This window comes from Balaenoptera musculus, chromosome X (assembly GCF_009873245.2).
Source record: "Balaenoptera musculus isolate JJ_BM4_2016_0621 chromosome X, mBalMus1.pri.v3, whole genome shotgun sequence".
NCBI lineage: Eukaryota > Metazoa > Chordata > Mammalia > Artiodactyla > Balaenopteridae > Balaenoptera > Balaenoptera musculus.
In genome coordinates, this window is record NC_045806.1 from 116164989 (window position 1) to 116182990 (window position 18002).

Consider the following 18002-nt stretch of genomic DNA (forward strand, 5'->3'; position numbering starts at 1 on the left):
TAAAATCAGAGAAAAAAGACTGGAAGGAAAATCTCAAAAAGAACCTGGGAGTACAACCCTTGGGGGATATTTTCTTTTTCATGCTTTTATGATTTTCTGAATTGCATACATTATTTTGTAATCTGAAAAAAATCGACACCACGAAACATAAGCAATATAAAAGCAGACGAACTCAAAACGGTCAGGGGCGTTCTGGTCAAGACGCATCCTAGGTTTTTTACACAGCTGAAACCGAATTAACATTGACCAGAAGACAGAGAAAGCAAAGCACTTCTGTTTGGCTAAGACCTGACTTCCAGGCTTTGAAGAGTATCCGCCTTTGAGGGGCCCAGCGGGTGGGTCAGGCGTAGGCAGGGCAAGGACGCCCTGATCGCTAGAGGCGGGTGGGGGTCAGGACACTCTTCCTCCGGCCCCGCCCGCCGCCACCATCTTAACGCTGCCTCCCACCGGCTGCAAAGCGCCCGCGGTCTAGACCTCCAGGCCGTGGGCTGCCCCCGGCGCCCCGCCCCCTCGGCGGCGTCCCCACTCGAGCGAGCCGGGCTGCCGGCGCCCGGGGCCGGTGGGCAAAGCCCTCGGCTGCCCGCCGCCGCCGCCGCCGCCGCCGCCGCCGCGAGCAGCTTTGTCATGCCCGGCGCCGAGCACTTCTTCGCCAAGTTTCACCTTCGGTGACACAACTTTTCCGTGTTTCTTTTTTCGGCAGCCGCCGCATCACGAGGCTCATGAGCACACAGGTTTGTAATCAACCCGCCAGCCGGATCCGCGGCGACTGAGGGACGCCGGTTAACCGGGCCGTTCGGCGCTCCCGCCCGGGTCCCAGCGAGTCGGAAAACAAACGCTCCCGGGAGCGAGAGCCACGAGGAGCGCCCGGAGCGAGAGCCACGAGGAGCGCCGGCCCCGTTTCCAGGAGAACCGCTCACATTGTTCCCAGGGCTCCGAAAACCACGCGCAAATCCAAGAGCTCTTGGAAGTCTTTTCAATAAGCCCCCCATGGGAAGAGGCGAGCACACACACGGAGAATCAAAGGCAAAAGAAGCAGGTCAATTCACAATACTTTCAAAGTCGTGGTTGAAAGAAGATTCTTAAAATAGCTATAGGCATATTCAAGAACTGCGCTCAGCCTGCCTTCTTTAGCTTGTTTACTTCTACTTTTAACAGCAAGATAAATATTTGAAGAACTCGATCTGTTTACTGACCCCCAGTGCAAGAGCAGGAGACATGCTACCTACATAATTTGGAGGGATTTTTTGAGAACTGGGTTTCACATTTGTTATTAAACTTACCTATAACCACGCGATAGACCCGTCACTGTTCATTACGGCTGTTAAAACTAGGTTCTGCAGCACCAGAGAAACACTGCATGAGTCCTAACTTAGAGAACTATAATTAATAATGCTCGTTCAAGGCGTATGTCTCTGTTAACAAGATATATTTTTGGAAATATTATCTAACTGAAGGCAGCATAAACAGTATAAGAAATAAAGCTCGCACTTTATTTTTCCATTTAAAATGAGTTACATAATAAGGAGTGAAATGCTTCTTCCATGGAGCTACATGTTATGGGGGGGATTTCTTTTACTGAAGTTATAGCTATCAAGGGAGAAAATCCAGAAATAAGAATCCTCCAATGAGCCCAGCATACCCTAAGGAACCCCATTCACTTAATGAAAACCACTGACATCTGTAGACAAGAAAAGGAAGGTGGCAGAACAGGAGAGAAAAGGAGGGAGGGAGGGAAGGAAGAGAGGGTGGGATTGAGAGAGAAAGAGAAGGGAAATGAGACAGATGATTCTGATGAGAGGCAGACTGAAAGCATATGCCATGTAATGGAAAAAATATATAAATAAACAATTGGGAGTTTTACCCAGTTGTGAATTAAGAGGAAGTGTAATCGATAGAACACAGGTGAAACAAGCTCCCAGACTCAGTTCTGGGGAAGAAATACCATTATTTTCAAACTGGCAGATGCTTACATCTTGAAAGTCAGACTCATGGCCAACTGAGGGGAGATGCACTTTGGAAGTACAAGTGAGAATGTCCAAGGCCAAAGCGGAAGGAAAGGGCACTCCTAAGGCTTAAGGTAGGACTGGGTTTCTCTCCTCTCTGCCGGGGCGCAGCACAGTGCCTGAGATGGATAAGTCACTCAAGAAATCTGTTCGGAGATCTCTTCGGCTGCACAAAGATCACAGCCGTGGAGCAATCATGCCTGTATAGGCAAACTCTTCCTAGTCATGTCCACATTGGCAAACGGCAAGTAATTTGGTCCTTGTGCAAACCTGGATTAGAAAAGAATCAACTGGGCTTCCCTGGTGGTGCAGTGGTTAAGAATCCGCCTGCCAATGCAGGGGACACGGGTTCGAGCCCTGGTCCGGAAAGATCCCACATGCGGCGGAGCAACTAAGCCCGTGTGCCACAGCTACTGGTCTCAACCCGATAGTGTTTTCTTATCTGTCAAATGGGAATAATAGTAGTATGTATATCTATCTTGGATAGCTTGAGATATTTCATGTCAATCCCTGGCATATGGTCAGTGCTCAAAAAAACTACTGCTGTTACCGAATGCAAGTTCGTGTGCCAACGTCAGAGTTTGGAGCACAGAACCCCAAACTCCACAAAGGGCTTCAGCAAAGCATTTTTAAAGGCCAGGTGTGGGGGGGGGGTCACAGGGTGTGTGATCAGCTCATGCACAATTCTCTTGATGGTGAAGTAACAGGGCAATTAACTTTATCAATCCTTAGGCGCCAGAAGGTCTGGGGGCTCCTGATCATCAAGTAGTTAACTTCTTCCATTGCTGGTGGTTTTTAGCATCTGAAAAACTCAGGAAATATGCATGAGATACTATTGTCTGGGTACTTCAGAGAGGAACTACAGCAGAGGATATGGGGGAGGGGTCTGTCCCCGGCAGCCCCGTAGGGTCCCGCTCGGGTTACATTATTTTTAAGATCCCAACCAAAAGTCCTTCCCCATCCTATCTAGATGTCGGAAACTCAACCACTGACATTAATTCCCTGGAGTTAAAGCGCTGCCTCTGGCAATCCTTAGTTCAATGCCAGGCGCTGTGCCAGTAATTTGGGACCCACTAGCTGTGTGACCTCGTACAAGCTACATAATCTCCCTCAACTTCAATTTTCTCATCTCTGAAGTCCATAAATACTATTCACTATTTCACTTGGCTGTCATGAGGATTAAATGAGATATATATAAAAATCATGCATGCCTAGTAAATAGTAAGTGCTCCATAATTTAGAAGCTACTAGAATAATGATAACAATAATAACTATGATCATTATTGTTATTAAGGATGAACAAGACGTACCCCGGCTTAAAGGAATTCCCTACCTTGCCTACATCATTCAACAACTACTCCTTATGGGCTGCCAAGTACAAGACCCTGTTGAGTGCCCTAGGTTGGGGCAGGGTGGGGGTCTTCCAAGAAACCAGATGCCAAGACAAGAAGAAGGGCTGTCAACCGGGAAAGGAAGCATGCTGACCTGGAGAGGTGGCTAGGTCTCAGGGACCAAGAGTGCATCCTGCAAGATTCCATTTCCATTCAATACAATAAAGGGAGAACTAAAATATGATGACAGAAATCAAAATAGTAGTTGCCTTTGAAGGGGGAATGATTAGAAAGGGACACAAGAAAACTTTCTGGGGTGATGAAAATATTCTATCATGTGGGTGTAAACATTTGTCAAAATTCGTGGAGATGTACACCTAGGATTTGTTCATGTTGTATATAATCTTCAATTACGCAAAAGGAAATTGGGTCCGTACCATTTTTTTTTTAATAACTCTTTTATAATTTGGCCTCTGACCAGGCCTACCTTTCACCAGAAGATTTTTTTCTTTCTTTCCAGGCCCTACTGATAGGGTCCCTAAAGGACAGACATGTATACCTGAGAATTCCTTTGGGCAACAGTGATTGTCCAAACCAAATCTGAAGTCTCTGCACAAGGCTGAGAGCAGGCAGGCCAAGCAAACGCCTCAGCTCAGCCCAGCCCCAATGCACCCGCTGGAACGTCAACCTAAACCTTACACCAACATAAGCCAAGGGTGCTGCCACAGTTTAAAAGACTCAGCAAGGACACCTACTACCCTCTGCCCACTGCCTGTGGGGAGGGTCTTGGCCAGTGACACTAATACCGTTTCCATTTGAAAATCAATGCTAAATGTAATTTACAAGGGCAGAGGCATGAGAACTGCTTAACAGCAATCTCAACGTACAGTAATTGTAATTTAGGCTTAATGTTTATTACAAACCCAGATCCCTAATAACACAGTCCTTCACATTTCCGTTGTGCCCCAAAAATCAAGAACTTACCTCTTTTCTAATATAAAACTCCCATTTTCAGGATTAATACCCTGGAAACAAGGCTTTAGAGAAAAACAAATGGCCATCCAATTCAAGGAGAAATTAGACCTGCAGGCTGGAGTGGGGGGCATAATGATTACTATTTCACTTTCTTTAGGAAATTAGTGCCATTTACCCCGAAATCCACACCCCTAAGAAATGTTTCATCAAGATATGGCTTTCACCAAAGTGATAAAATGCCACGTTTTAAAATGTCAGAAATCTCACTCAAGTGAGTTTGTAGAACTGGTATATCACAAATAGATAAGCTACATCTCGAGTTGGTGAGGACTGACTCGGATGAACCACGCCACACAGGACAACGAGCCTGAAGTCCACTCCTCAGCCTGTGCTGAGAAATCCTGCTGCTAACGAGTCTTCCGGATCCTCTGGACAGGGAAACGGTAAATGGGTGGCTGCAGACAATGATTTATGCAGACATTTGTCTTCTCTGCTAATTGCTAAAGCTATATTTATGTGCCCAATCTCCGCATTCCAAAGACCACGTTAAGCTTAGCACGGTAATAGACATGGAGGATCCCCTCCACCTACCACACTTTAATTCATGGGAGGTTTTTTTTCCCTCTTTGAATTGTTTAATCTTGGCAATTATCCTGTATTCCTTTCAAATTTCTCAGCTCCAAAAATACAAGCCATTAATGAAGCAGACACTAGAAAGCCCTTTTATTGGATATATTTGAAGAGCTGCAACACATTTCGGTTGTTCTGTGTTGATTGTAATTCCCAGAATGAGGAGTTGATTTGAACATAAAACAGCACAGCTGCAAAGAGACCTGGAATGTTAACAGTTTCCTCTCCCTAGTGACTGCCTCACAAATCAGCCCTCCAGCTTACCACCCAGACCCTGACTCCAGTTCTCTCCCAGTTCCGGCCCTGTGCTCAGGGCCACCATACATGTCCCTGCGCACTAGGCATGGACCTCAACCCCACAGCTCACTTTCTGCTCCTCACTCACTCATCCTGCAACATCCTTTCGGACTCCAACCTCCCTCACACCTCCAGCCCGAGGATACATCCTAACGCCTTGTAACAATTTGAACTGTACTGACAAGAGACTTAGAGGAAGCAGAACTAAGAAGATACAGCACCCCTAACCCACATCCCACTCCTGCTCCGGCCTGTCAGTAAAGAAGCTGCACGCCACTGGAAATAATAATGACGAGGATGTGGGGACACTGTGCACTCATCTTCTGCACCTAGCCCCAAGAACAGACCAACGCTTCTTATTAGAGATCTCCCTGGCCACACCCCCTCACTGAGGCTGTGATCACCATCTTGGCCACGGAAGCAAATCTGGGGCTTATGACACTCCATAATACCGTACTGGTCCATGGTGACTTATTCACCAGGTGAAAAAACAAGCTCCTATATGAGTAATAGGGAGATTATGATTGCTAGTTTTTTTTTTCTCTCTTTTTTCCCAATTTATTTATTTATTTTGGCTGCATTGGGTCCGTTGCTGCGCGCGGACTTTCTCTAGTTGCGGCGAGCGGGGTCTACTCTTCATTGCGGTGCGCGGGCTTCTCATTGCGGTGGCTTCTCTGGTTGCGGAGCACAGACTCTAGGCGCGTGGGCTTCAGTAGTTGCGGCACACAGGGTATCGGTAGTTGTGGCTCGCGGGCTCCAGAGCGCAGGCTCAGTAGTTGTGGCGCATGGGCTTAGTTGCTCCACGGCACGTGGGATCTTCCCGGACCAGGGCTCGAACCCGTGTCCCCTGCACTGGCAGGTGGATTCTTAACCACTGCGCCACCAGGGAAGTCCCTGACTGCTAGTTTTTCATAAGAGGTCACCAACATCATGACTTCCTGTGGGTGAAATACCTCTAAACACGTGCTTCACCTGGCCCAAGTCTGAGAAAGACACTTGACGGAGGCGACTGCAATAATCCACCAAGACCAAGATGAACTTTTGGAATGGCCTTCCGGGTTCATGACTTGATACGCTGGCTGCCTGACCACAATGCCCTGTCCTTCTTAGGTATGGTTAGAGAGGCTACTGGAAAAGGCCAGGAAGGGAACTGGAAAAGGCCAGGAAGGGAGCTGAAAATGAGCTGCACCCATAAATGCATGTGTGCAATGTAACCTGTTACAGCAACAGCTGTGCAAGTGGCTGACGTCTCGGACTATGCGTGGAACTGTCCTCCACTGCCCAGCCGCCAGCAGAAACCCAGCCTGACGTTAGTGCTGGCCGTCTCAGAGAGAACCCACAGCCCACATGGCCTTTAAACCTGCCCAGATGTGATGGCTCAGGCTAACCACAGGGAAGGGGTTGCTGAAAAAACACACCCAAACCCAAACCCAAACTCCAACTACAAACCAAATAACAGTTTTTCTTTTTTTTTTTTTTGGCCACACCACGCGGCATGTGGGATCTTACTACCAGGATCAGGGATCGAACCCGTGCCCCCTGCAGTGGAAGCGCAGAGTCCTAACCGCCGGACCGCCAGGGAAGTCCCAAACCAAATGACGGTTTTGAAATCGAGAATTGGCTAGGACTTTCACTCAATCTACAAACGATTTGGTTTTATCTGTAACAGGTTACACAGTCTCCGAATGCCACAGGAACACGGTTGCGGTAAACCAGACACAGCCTTAACTGAGTGCTTTTCCAACAGAGAACTGCTGAAAAGATCTTATGTGACAAGGTAGAGAAGAGAGTCAAAGCTAAGTGAATATCTGCTTGAACCACCAAATGTTATTCTTCCCTGAAATGGAAATAGGTCCTCCTGTTCAGGAGCTGAGTGCCCTAAACTATATATTCATCTGCCAATTTAAAAGTTTATGCATGGGACTTCCCTGGTGGCGCAGTGGTTAAGAATCTGCCTGCCAATGCAGGGGACACGGGTTCGAGCCCTGGTCCAGGAAGATCCCACATGCCGCGGAGCAACTAAGCCCATGCACCACAACTACTGAAGCCCGCAGGCCTAGAGCCCATGCTCCGCAACAAGAGAAGCTACCGCAATGAGAAGCCCGCGCACTGAAACGAAGAGTAGCCCCCGCTCGCCGCCAACTAGAGAAAGCCCACAGGCAGCAACGAAGACCCAATGCAGCCAAAAATGAATTAATTAATTAAATAAATTTTTTAAAAAAGAGTAGATGTTAAAGAACTTAATCTAAAAAAAAAAAGTTTATGCAAAGCCTAAATACACAAAAGATGATTTGCTGCTCAAGAGGCCATTTTAATACTTTCAAACACAATCAAGGTTCCCCTCCCCCCTGCCAAAGAGGACAGTCTATCTTGTCTGGCTATGTTACTGAAAAAGGTTATAGAAAACATCATTGTTCATCACTGGTCTTAACCTCAATGAGTTGAAGAACATCATTTAAAAAGACAAAGAGCAATTTATATGCTCTGAAAGCCATATTTCATTAAGCAGCACAAAATAACTAATTACCTGCTACCTATGCTTTAGAAAGTCTAGAAACACTGTACTCTGTGATAATCTCCTATGCAGTTATGATAGGCTGTGAGCATCAACCCCAGGTGATGGGGTGGGAGGCCGAATTTCAACGAGCAGTAGGCTCTGAAAACAGATTATGAAATTCATTCAAACTGTTGCTAAATTTTGACTTGATTCAATCATTTGTCACACCATCATTCAAAATTAAGTGTGTATATTCAAAGTACCTAATAAATGTTCAATCCTGTATCTGTTGCACAGTGTGCTCCTGAGTCACTCAGCTTAAAAAAATCCAAAAATGACCTATACATAGGAAATCTGTAAATAACCCAACCTCTCCATGAATATGGTCAGTAAACTTTATTAGTTAAAAATATAAATAGACTTGGTATCTTTCACCTCTAACATAAAAAGTAGTCTTTAAAATTTAGTCACACAAGACTTTTAACATATTTACCTGAAAGGGTAAAATACTAACGGCTACTAGGCATTCACTGTTTTGAAAATACTCTATATTCAACAGCCAACAGAAAGGCAGAAATGGGACTCGGGCTCTTAGCAGCCATAAGATTCCCATCTCCTCGGGAAAGTAAACTCCCTTCTTAAAAGTTGCCTTGTAAAATTAATTTATTCTAATTACAACCATAATTCCAAATGCTAATTACACAATTCATACAGAGAGGTATTTGGTTTCAAATGTGGTGAGTCAACATAAGAAAATGTTATGACATATGCCTAGTAAAAATTTTCATTATCGAGTGACAGAAACTTGTCCTAATGTTTCCAGACTTCTTACTCCGTGCTGGACAATTACAAGTTATATTCCTAGAACAGCATCTCATTTTCTGTGAATGAATTTGGTTGCAGGGTCCTCCCAAAGGTAGCCTGAAATAAGCCTTAGGTAACCACCTGATGGAAATCAGGGACCAAAGTTCCAGAAACAAACTTGAAATACTCCCAGATGCAAAAGGGGAATCACTTGCCTAGGTCAATTTGGTGCTACCATCTTCAATTGTATTCACCTGTCTGGGCCCTCAACGGAAAACAAGACCTTCTAACGACCCGGAAGTCACTTTCTCTTATCATACGAATGCCTGTTTAAAACGCACAACAATTAGGAAAGCTCTGGAAAAGTGTAGCAGGAGTTCCACTTTCCAGGTGACCGTTTCAATTAATCTGTGCGCCTCAAACAGCCTGCGGGTATCAGTGGGTCCGAAGGGGGTGACCTCTAGCCTTGAGGCAGGCCGATGGCAACACTGACCCTTAGTACAGCAGATCTAAACGCCCCACAAACTTCTGGAGCCTCTCGTCGACGCTTCGCCTAGTTGGAAGAGAACCGGCTCCATTTAGAAACAAGGATAAAGGCCCGGAGCTGAAGACTTTGACAACTTTCCGCGGGGGAGGGCTGACGCTGCCCTAGAATCTCCCGGGAAAGAAAGCTCTGAGAGATGGGGAGAGGCGAGAAGGAGGAGATGAGAAAAAGGAAGAGGGAAAGGAGTGGGAGGGAAGGGAGCCCCAGGGCTCAAGGAGGAATCGGGGCCCCGTGAACGAAGGCTGGGGCTCCCCCCACTGCAGCCCCACTTCTGCAGCAGCGTGGACCCGGCGTGGGTCGCTGCGGTTCAGCCTGCCTGGTGCCCTCCGGGCCGGTCCAGCCCACTCCGGCGTCCGCTCTGTGGCCACTCCGGACACTTGCAGCTAAGGCACCTGCCGTTTCCCCACGGCTCTACCACACCCCCTCTTCTGTGCCTCTCTCTGCACCCAGGTCTCCAAGGATGCTGTCTCCAGCTTACATTCCGGAGCTAAGCCGGGTCCTCAGCACGGCCACGGCTAGGACTGGTAGGGGTCGAGGGGACGCCCCTTCCTTCTCCCGAGTTCTCCCGGGCCTGAGCCCTGCTCCGCTGCGCCTCCCCAGCCCGCCGGTGGGAGGCCCCAGGCCGAGAAGCGCTCTCCAGGGGACCGGCGGCCGGGCGCCGCGGGCCAGATGGCTAAACCCCCCAGAGTGGAGGGAGGGGACTCTCCCCTCCCGCGGGGGCCCGCTCCTGCTGGGCACTGGTAGCAAGGGGACAAGAGCCTTTGTTCTCCCGGGGCTCGGCGAGGCTGCGCTGCCGACGCGCAGCGCGGGCGGCGCCGGGGCACCGGGATCGCTCACTTTTGCACGCGGCGTGTGGAAGGTTGCAAGCTCCTGCCTTCTGGGGAGGGGACGTAGAGAGTTGGGGAGCAGGGGGGGCGTGAGGGGGAAAGGAGCGTGGGGGGAGGGGTTGTGCGTGTCGGCCAGGCTCTTTGTTTGCATTGGGGGCGGGGAGAGGGTGGTGGAAGGTGGATTCGAGCTTGGGTTCTAAGAGTGGGGCCGATTCCTGAGTATGTCACCATGTTGCACCCGCGCAGCACACATATGCACACTCGCGCACACGCACACACAGGCACTCGCACGGAGAGGGGGCCGGCCGGTGGCAGGCAGCGCTGTTCCCGGCGCTCGGGGCTGCAGCAGCTTCGTCTGCCCGCAGCGCCACCCCGGTGCGTCCAGAAGGGGAGCGAAGAGGCTGGAGGCACTCGCGGGGCGACAATTCCACGAGGAAGGAGGGAAAGTGGTGCAAACCCAGGCCCCCCAGCGGCCCGGCCCCCACCTTTCTCGCCGGGGTCGCAGAGGTCACGGGCAGCTTAGGCTGCGGGAGGGAGGCCGGGAGCCGCCGGAGGGCGGCGCGCACGCGAGCGGGCGAGGGAAACCAAGGGAAGGGAAGCAGGCGGACTCGGCGGGCGGGCTTACCCTTAGAAGCATCTTTCTCCTCTTTGGGTTTGGTCACCTTTCCACTCATAGATCCCAGCTTGCTTGACAAGGTTCGGCCAGGAGACGGAAGTCCTCGCCGAGCGGGCCGGACTTGGGAGAGTGCTTAGGGCGGCAAGTCGCGACCGCGAGCTCCCCTCGGCGTGGCTCCGGGCAGAAGCCGCTTTCCCCAGCGCTGCCGCCGCCGCCGCTGCCTACGAGAGTGGGGAGGAAAGGAGAGGGGTGAAGGAGGAGCCGCTGCCGCCGCCGCCGCCGCCGCCGCGAGCCCGAGCGGCCGGCCGCGGGAGGAGCCGCTCGCCTGGCTCCAGAAGTGCAGAGACAAAGCGGCGCGGCGCTCCCTCCGCGCCCCGCGCCCGCCGCTCCTGCCCACCCCCGCCCGCCCGCGGAGAGCCGCGCTCGCCACCCCCGGGGCCGCCGAGAGGTGCGGCTGGGACTCCCCGGCTCGGCCGCCGGCCTCCCGGGGCTCCGCGCCGGCCGCTCGCCGGGCCGGCGCGGGCCGTGAGGGGAGTTGCCTGGGTGGGCTGCCCGCGCGCCAGCGGGCCGCTTCCCCCGCCTCTCCCCATCCGCTGCGGGCCGCCAACTCCATCAAAATAAAACCCCGAGGAAGGTTAAAAAAAATCAAAACAAAGACGAAAATATTCACTTAAAAATAACGAGCCTCCCCGAAAGGGAAATGTTTGAACATGTGATGAGCAACGTGTGAGCCTGTTACACCGCAGAGCCGCGCAGCTCCTCGCCCGCGGAGAATCGAGAGGGGAGGGTCGCCTCTTTCTTTCTACTGAACCAATTTTCAGGTTCCTATAATTTTGCCAAAGGGGGGTCCCGAGCTGCTGGCGGGCGGAGGAGCGGGACGCGACGGCCCTTACCTGCTCTCTCCGTCTCCCTACACCCACACCCCCTTGGAGCTCGCCCGCTCCCTCGCTTGCGCTTTCCTTCCAAAGAACTCTCGAGTCCCGGAGAACCGCGATTCGGCACGGCGGCGCATTCTATATAAACGACAAGGTGTGGGCACGCGGGGGGCGGGGGCCGGCGAGGGCGGGGCCGGCACAAAGCCGCCGGCGGGCTGTAGTAAAAGGAGAGCTCGGCAGGGGCGCGCCGACGTCAGCCGCCGGGTGGCAAAACCCAGGCGAGCCCAGAGGAGTGCGGGCGAGCGTGTCAGCCTGGCGTCCCCCGGCCCCTCCGGGGCAGGCAGGGCCCGCGGACGCCGCCGGAGCGGACTCGCACTGTCGGCCGCCGAGATCGAAGCCCGGCGCCCCCCGTCCCCCCTCCCCGCTCCCGTTACCCCCTCTGATCCCGGCGCCCGCCTTCCCCGCAGCGCTGCCTGGGCCCGCGCTGGTCGCCACCTACACTTTGGGGACTCCGCTGTTGGCAAGTGCCTGCACCGAGCGTTGGAATCTCAGTCCCGGAGTCGGCGACTCCTCGCCTCTGGCCAGCTGCCCAAGTTGAGACTGCCGGACTCTCCGTGAGAAGGGCGCGCGGGGATCTGGGTGTCAGTAGGGCAGAGAGTGAAACTGACCGCGGCGGCTGCCACCTCCCACCCCACCCCCACCCCCGCACGCAGGCCCCTCCTCCTAGGGCTGGTCGCTCTGGCTGGCAAACTAGGCGCAGAGTGCCCACCACCCGGGATGGCCAACCCCAGACAAACGGAGTGAGGTGGGACTGGGGGCGAGTGCTGGAGAGGGATTAAGGGATCGACATGTCGCCTGGGGCACGCTAGTGACAAAACAGGGAACGTCCCTGAAGATTTGAACTAAAAGGAAAACTGCTCAGAAATTGTACAAGAGAGGGGCGGATGGGGAAGAAGAGAGAGCCTGGGAAAGGGAAGGGGGGACAGGGTAGCCCTGGGACATCCTGGGAAACCCTTTCCGCGATGGCCCTTTCTCGGCGCGCGGATACCCGGAAGCCCGGCGCTCTGCTGAGGGACTGGGGTCGCCGCTGTCAGGACTTGGTCCTCAGAGCGGCCCATTAATCAGACCATAGGCTCCAGCCTGGCGGTGGAGACGCGGCAGCGACTCCCATGAAGAAAATCCGTTTCCCCTTGTCCCACCCAACTCCACCCGCTCCTTAATTCGGTTTCGTTAATGGCATTAAACCAGGCGAAGAAATTATGTAGATGGATTAGTCCTACTGAATCCCAGGCGGTGACTCAATTACAAGAGCCTGCTGTGGCTTTCAAGACCAGGAGGGTGGGCTGCCCCTGCCTCCAGCCCGGGTCTAAAGGTCGGCAACCCTCTAAATTCAATTTGCAGCCTCTGTCCTTGGTCTGCGAGGAACTCCAGGCCTATTTTTCTTGTAAATAATATCTAATAATCTGGAGGTTGATGACACAATGTGATTATCCAACCCAAGTTTAGATCATTAGTATCAGTACTCTGGGAAAGAAAGAATTTCTCTTCAAATGACCGGAATTCAAAAGGGGTGGAAACTTGGGTGGGTTTAGAGGAAAGATGAAGGGGAAAAGGGGAAAGAGTCCTCAGTTTACACCCAATAATACTCAGTTACTATGGATTTAGCACCTACCCTGTGCCAAACAGTGTGCTAAATGCTTTACATCATTATCTTATTTCATCTTCACAGCAGTCCTAGGAAGTGTTATTTCCATTTTACAAATGAGGAAACTGAGGCTCAGAGAGGTTAAGTAACTTGCCCAGAGGTCACACAGCTCGTAGTGGTGGAGCCTGGATAAAAAACTAGGAGAGCCAGGATAGGAAACCAGGTGGGTCTGTCTTTTCCGTGCTCTTCTATTAGACCACATGGTCTCTCAACACTCCTATCAGCCTGTTAAAAAGAGGGGGGAAGCACATTTTCACCGAACCTATCTGCCAATCTTGAACCCCTCAGTCTTTTTAAACTCCCTTAACTCAGCACAAACACACACACACACACACACACACACACACATACACACACTCCTCTCTTCTGCACACATAACATTTGCTTTGTCTACATAACTCCAGTAAGCAACAAGACCCTCTTTTGGGAGAAGGGTCAGTCTCTGTCTTGGGGGTTATTAAGCATGGTGTCCCTCCTGAGTATCTCAGCTTTCCTGACACACTAAGATTTCCAGGGAAGTTTTCTGCACGGAGAAGACTCCCCCATCCCGCAAGCCCTGTCACCTCTGGCACCTCCGGCACAGGTAACTTCCAGCTGGAAGCCAGATATCAACCCTGTTCCTTGAAGGACAATAATAGTTAACATACGACTAAACCTAGGTTAGTTAATATGATTGAGGTGAGTTGAAGAGATGTCTGCTTGGGAGTATTAGTGGACTCTGCCTGTCCATGAACGCAAAAAGATAAAGTGTGTTTCTTCACCATAAACCACTCTGCCAAAGAAATAATCAGAAGATAAAGAAACTAGACATTTCATGCAAGAACAATATAGTGATGTGTGTTCATATGGGGGCAAATCTATGACATCATAAAGGCATTCATGCCAGAGACCAAGGATCATGAATATTCAAGGACCAGGACAAGCAATCTCCTCTAAACAAAGCTTCTGAAGACCCTGCTAGGGAGGTCACGGGCAGCCTCTTTCATGAAAGGCATGGAGGCCTTCCCTTTTTCCAAGCCCTGTGAGAATATGAACAAAATGTCGTTGGTACTGGCTCAGAAAAAGGCACGGTCCAGCGTTCAGCCCCTGAGCTCCTTGGTAATTTGGGATGATCAGCCACAGGAAGGTCTGACATCTGAGTGAGGGTATTCAGAGGGTGGTCTTTTCCCCACCACCAAATGGACTCTGGAAGCATCTTAATGAAGCCCAGGCTTAGTCTGTAGCACTTCTCTGCCCCTCCCAGATCCTTCTGCCCCATCCCACTGGGGTGGAAGCTCCTTCACTTTCACTCTAGCAATTGGTGCTATCTGATCCCTTCACTTCTCCCTGCCTTGTCACTATGGTAAAATGGTCCCTTCTGTCCTGTCTCTGCCCCTCCTATGAGAGAGAACTCCATACATCTGATACAACATGGGGCACAGGGATTACCCTGTATGGTCAGGTAACTCAGTGCTGGAATTAAAGCAATATTCTAAAACAAAAGGCTGCAAGGCCACGCCCCTAAAGAGGGCCTGGTTTTTTTCTGGAGGGAGGAGCTGAGCTTGAGTCTTTGGTAGGAAAGTGGGGAAGCTACTGAGAGTCTCATCCCCTTGGCCCTATCACCTCCCTGGTGTCTGTTTCATGCCAGTCCCCAGACGTCTCAAGACACCAGCCTCTGGATTCCAGGTTTGCTCATCCTCCAGCAGCTCTGAGCAATGCTTCTGGGCAAGATGCCACTCGGTTCCATTGTCTGCGTGGGAGGGTAAGGGTAGGGTGAGTGGGGCCGTGGAGGACAGATACACTTAGGGCTTTTTCCTGGCAGGTTTGCACTGGCTGAGTGTAGAGCCATTGTCATCAGAAACCACCAAATTAGACGTTTCAGTGACAAGACTGCTTCTCACTGGACCAAATGTGTTTTTCATTTGTGAAAGCACTTCACAGCAGAAAGCTGGTTCAGAAGGAGGCAGCCTGGCAAAAGCTACACTTCCAGCCAGGATACTTCAGATAAAGAAAGGCCCAAGGGGCCAAGATCTGGGAGTTGGAAGTCCCTTTAATTTTTAAGCTCACATCTCAGCACTTTGAATTTTGAGATCCAAATGCTAGAGCTCTGAAAGGATTCATTTCTGATGCAAACCCTACAGTGTTTATCTACATCATGACTTAAGATTGCCTTCTAGCAGGATCATAGGTGAGTTGGTGGATTTCTGTGACAGAAAAGTTGGGTAAAATATAATAAGACCCTACTGTATAGCACAGGGAACTCTACTCAATACTCTGTAATGGCCTATATGGGAAAAGAATCTAAAAAAAAAGAGTGGAAATATGTATGTGTATAACTGATTCACTTTATTGTACACCTGAAACTAACACGACACTGTAAATCAACTATACTCCAATAAAAATTTTTTTTAAAAAAGAGTTGGGTAGGGCTTCCCTGGTGGCGCAGTGGTTGAGAATCTGCCTGCCAATGCAGGGGACACGGGTTCGAGCCCTGGTCTGGGAAGATCCCACATGCCGCAGAGCGACTAGGCCCGTGAACCACAATTGCTGAGCCTGCGCGTCTGGAGCCTGTGCTCCGTAACAAGAGAGGCCGCGATAGTGAGAGGCCCGCGCACCGCGATGAAGAGTGGCCCCCGCTTGCCGCAACTAGAGAAAGCCCTCGCATAGAAACGGAGACCCAACACAGCCATAAATAAAATTTTAAAAATAAATAAATAAATAAATAAAAGAGTTGGGTAAAATAATCTCCAAAGATGGTGACTGTGGCATGGCCATTGCGAGGTGGGCACTGACTCCTCCCCTTGATTCTGGGTGGCTTGTAACCGCTTCAGTGGTGGAAGTGATGCTCTATTCGTTTTAGGCTAGGTTAGAAAAGGCCGTGCAGCTTCTGCCTGGCCCTCTTAGGACGTTTGCTCTGCGGAAAGCCAGCCGGCGTGATGTCCGCTTACCCTCAGACCACCATGGTGGAGACGTGACATCTAGGCTCTTCAGCGGACAGCGCTAGCTGAGCTCCCAGACGACAGCCAGCATTGATTGCCAGTCAAGCAACAGACCCATCTTGGACATCTGGCCCGGTCAAACCATCAAATGACTGCAGCTCCAGGTGACATCTGACCTCAACCTTGTGAAAGACCCCTCAGTGGAGAACTACTCAGTGGCACCCTTCTCAAACTCCTGACCCATAATATTATGAGCAAAATTAAATGGATGCTTTTAGGTGCTACATTTTAGGGTAATAAGTTATGCAGAAATCATAACTGGAATAGTGACCAACAATTTCTCCTAATCCTGTATGCATATGCCACTCCACCCTCTAGAGGTAATGTCCTCTTAAATCCAGGCTGGCCTTGTGACTTGTCGTTACCAAAAGAATGTGGCCGAAGTGATGCTGTGCCAGTTCCCGGCCAAACTCTAGGAGACTTGGCAGCTCCACTTTCTTTCTGGGGGAAGCCAACCACCACATAAGAAGGCAGACACCTTGACACCCATGTTGCGAGGAAGCCCAGGCAGGAACGAGGGTCCAGAACATGACCACAGTCAAGCCATCCAGCCAGCGCCCATCCATTCAGCTGTGAGGCTCCAGAATTCATGGAGTAGAAAAGAGCCAACTTGGCTGCGCCCTGTCCAAATTCCTGACCCACAGAACTGTGAGTAGAACTGAGAGTAGGGAAAAGTTGTAAGACAGAGAGATGCCCACGATTTACCTGAAAACAGCTTAACGCTAAGATCTTTCCAATCTACACCAAACATACACGTGATTTTTCTGCCTCCCTTGAACTTGAACATTTAGACCATTGTGATGCAATGTTGGCACGCCTGTCGGGAATGAACATCTTTAAATGTTCTGTCACTTTCTTCTCTAGTGAAGGAGGAAACAAGGAGCTAGAACTTGTTCGAGGATTCTCCCAAACAAGGAACATCACTAGGCAGCATCTGCTCCCCACCCAGAGTCCCTATCAGTCCACAGCCTTCAGACTCTCCCGTGTCAAGAGGAAGCGGTCATCAAAGGTGGCCTTTTCCTCACGGCACGCTCCTGATGTTCTCTACATCTGAAACAGAGGACCTAGCCATTGTCTCTCCCAGTAAATAACACCCAAAAGACTTTGGCCAAGGTAGGCCTCCAGAAGATTTTCAGATCCTGCTCTAGTGGTTACACTGCAATGCTAACAGAAAACATGTCAGGCAGAAAAATAGTATTTCTTACAAAATTCCTGGCTATAGCAGTAAATTGTTCGCACACTCCCATTTGCCCTTGTCTTGAATCCTCAATGAGACTGTAAACTCCAAGGTGACAAGGACTGGGTTAAACTCTCCTAAGACTAACTGCCCCCATGCCCACTCCACGGTTTACACAGCGCCTGGCACATCAAAGGCGCAGGAAATAGTCTCATCATTGTAACACCATTTATTTAATCTACTGGCTTTCCTGCTCCGCACTAAATCGTTATCCAGATTATGCCATTTTATACTCACAGCACCCTCTGAATTAGTGACTATTATTAGGTCCATTTTCCAGGGGAGAAAAGAAGCTCAGAGAGGTGAAACAACTTCCCCAAGATTGCAGTAAACGGACACACCCAGGAACGAGACTCAGGTAGGATCTTCTGTTTCCAAAGACCCTGCTCTTTCTACTCTGCGACACTGCATATTTTGTAAATGTTAGAAAATAACTAGTGGCTCTAAAATTTCTCTTTATTTAAAAATAAAGCCAAGCAGGGACTTCCCTGGCGGCCCCGTGGTTAAGACTCCACACTGCCAATGCAGGGGGCGCAGGTTCAATCCCTGGTCAGGGAACTAAGATCCCACATGCCGCAGGGCGCGGGCAAAAAAAATTAAAAAAAAAAAAAATAAAGCCAAGCATTAGAGCGAAAACAGAGATCTCAGGGCTGACTGGGATTTCATTCATTTTCTGTCCATAC

General features: G+C 50.4%; 1 protein-coding gene across 4 annotated transcripts in view; it reads right to left on the reverse strand.

The window, feature by feature from the left end:
• FGF13 (fibroblast growth factor 13) overlaps window positions 1–18002 on the reverse strand; it is a 532516-nt gene that overhangs the window by 499285 nt on the left and 15229 nt on the right. For 2 of the 4 annotated variants that reach the window (XM_036839752.1, XM_036839757.1), the window contains exon 2: window positions 10534–10745. In XM_036839752.1, the coding sequence (XP_036695647.1) occupies window positions 10534–10582 (49 nt within the window). In that variant the 5' untranslated portion in view covers window positions 10583–10745. Of the gene's footprint in view, window positions 1–10533; window positions 10746–11417; window positions 11512–11898; window positions 12040–18002 lie in introns of those variants that run through there. The other 2 variants (XM_036839754.1, XM_036839753.1) reach the window with 2 other exon arrangements.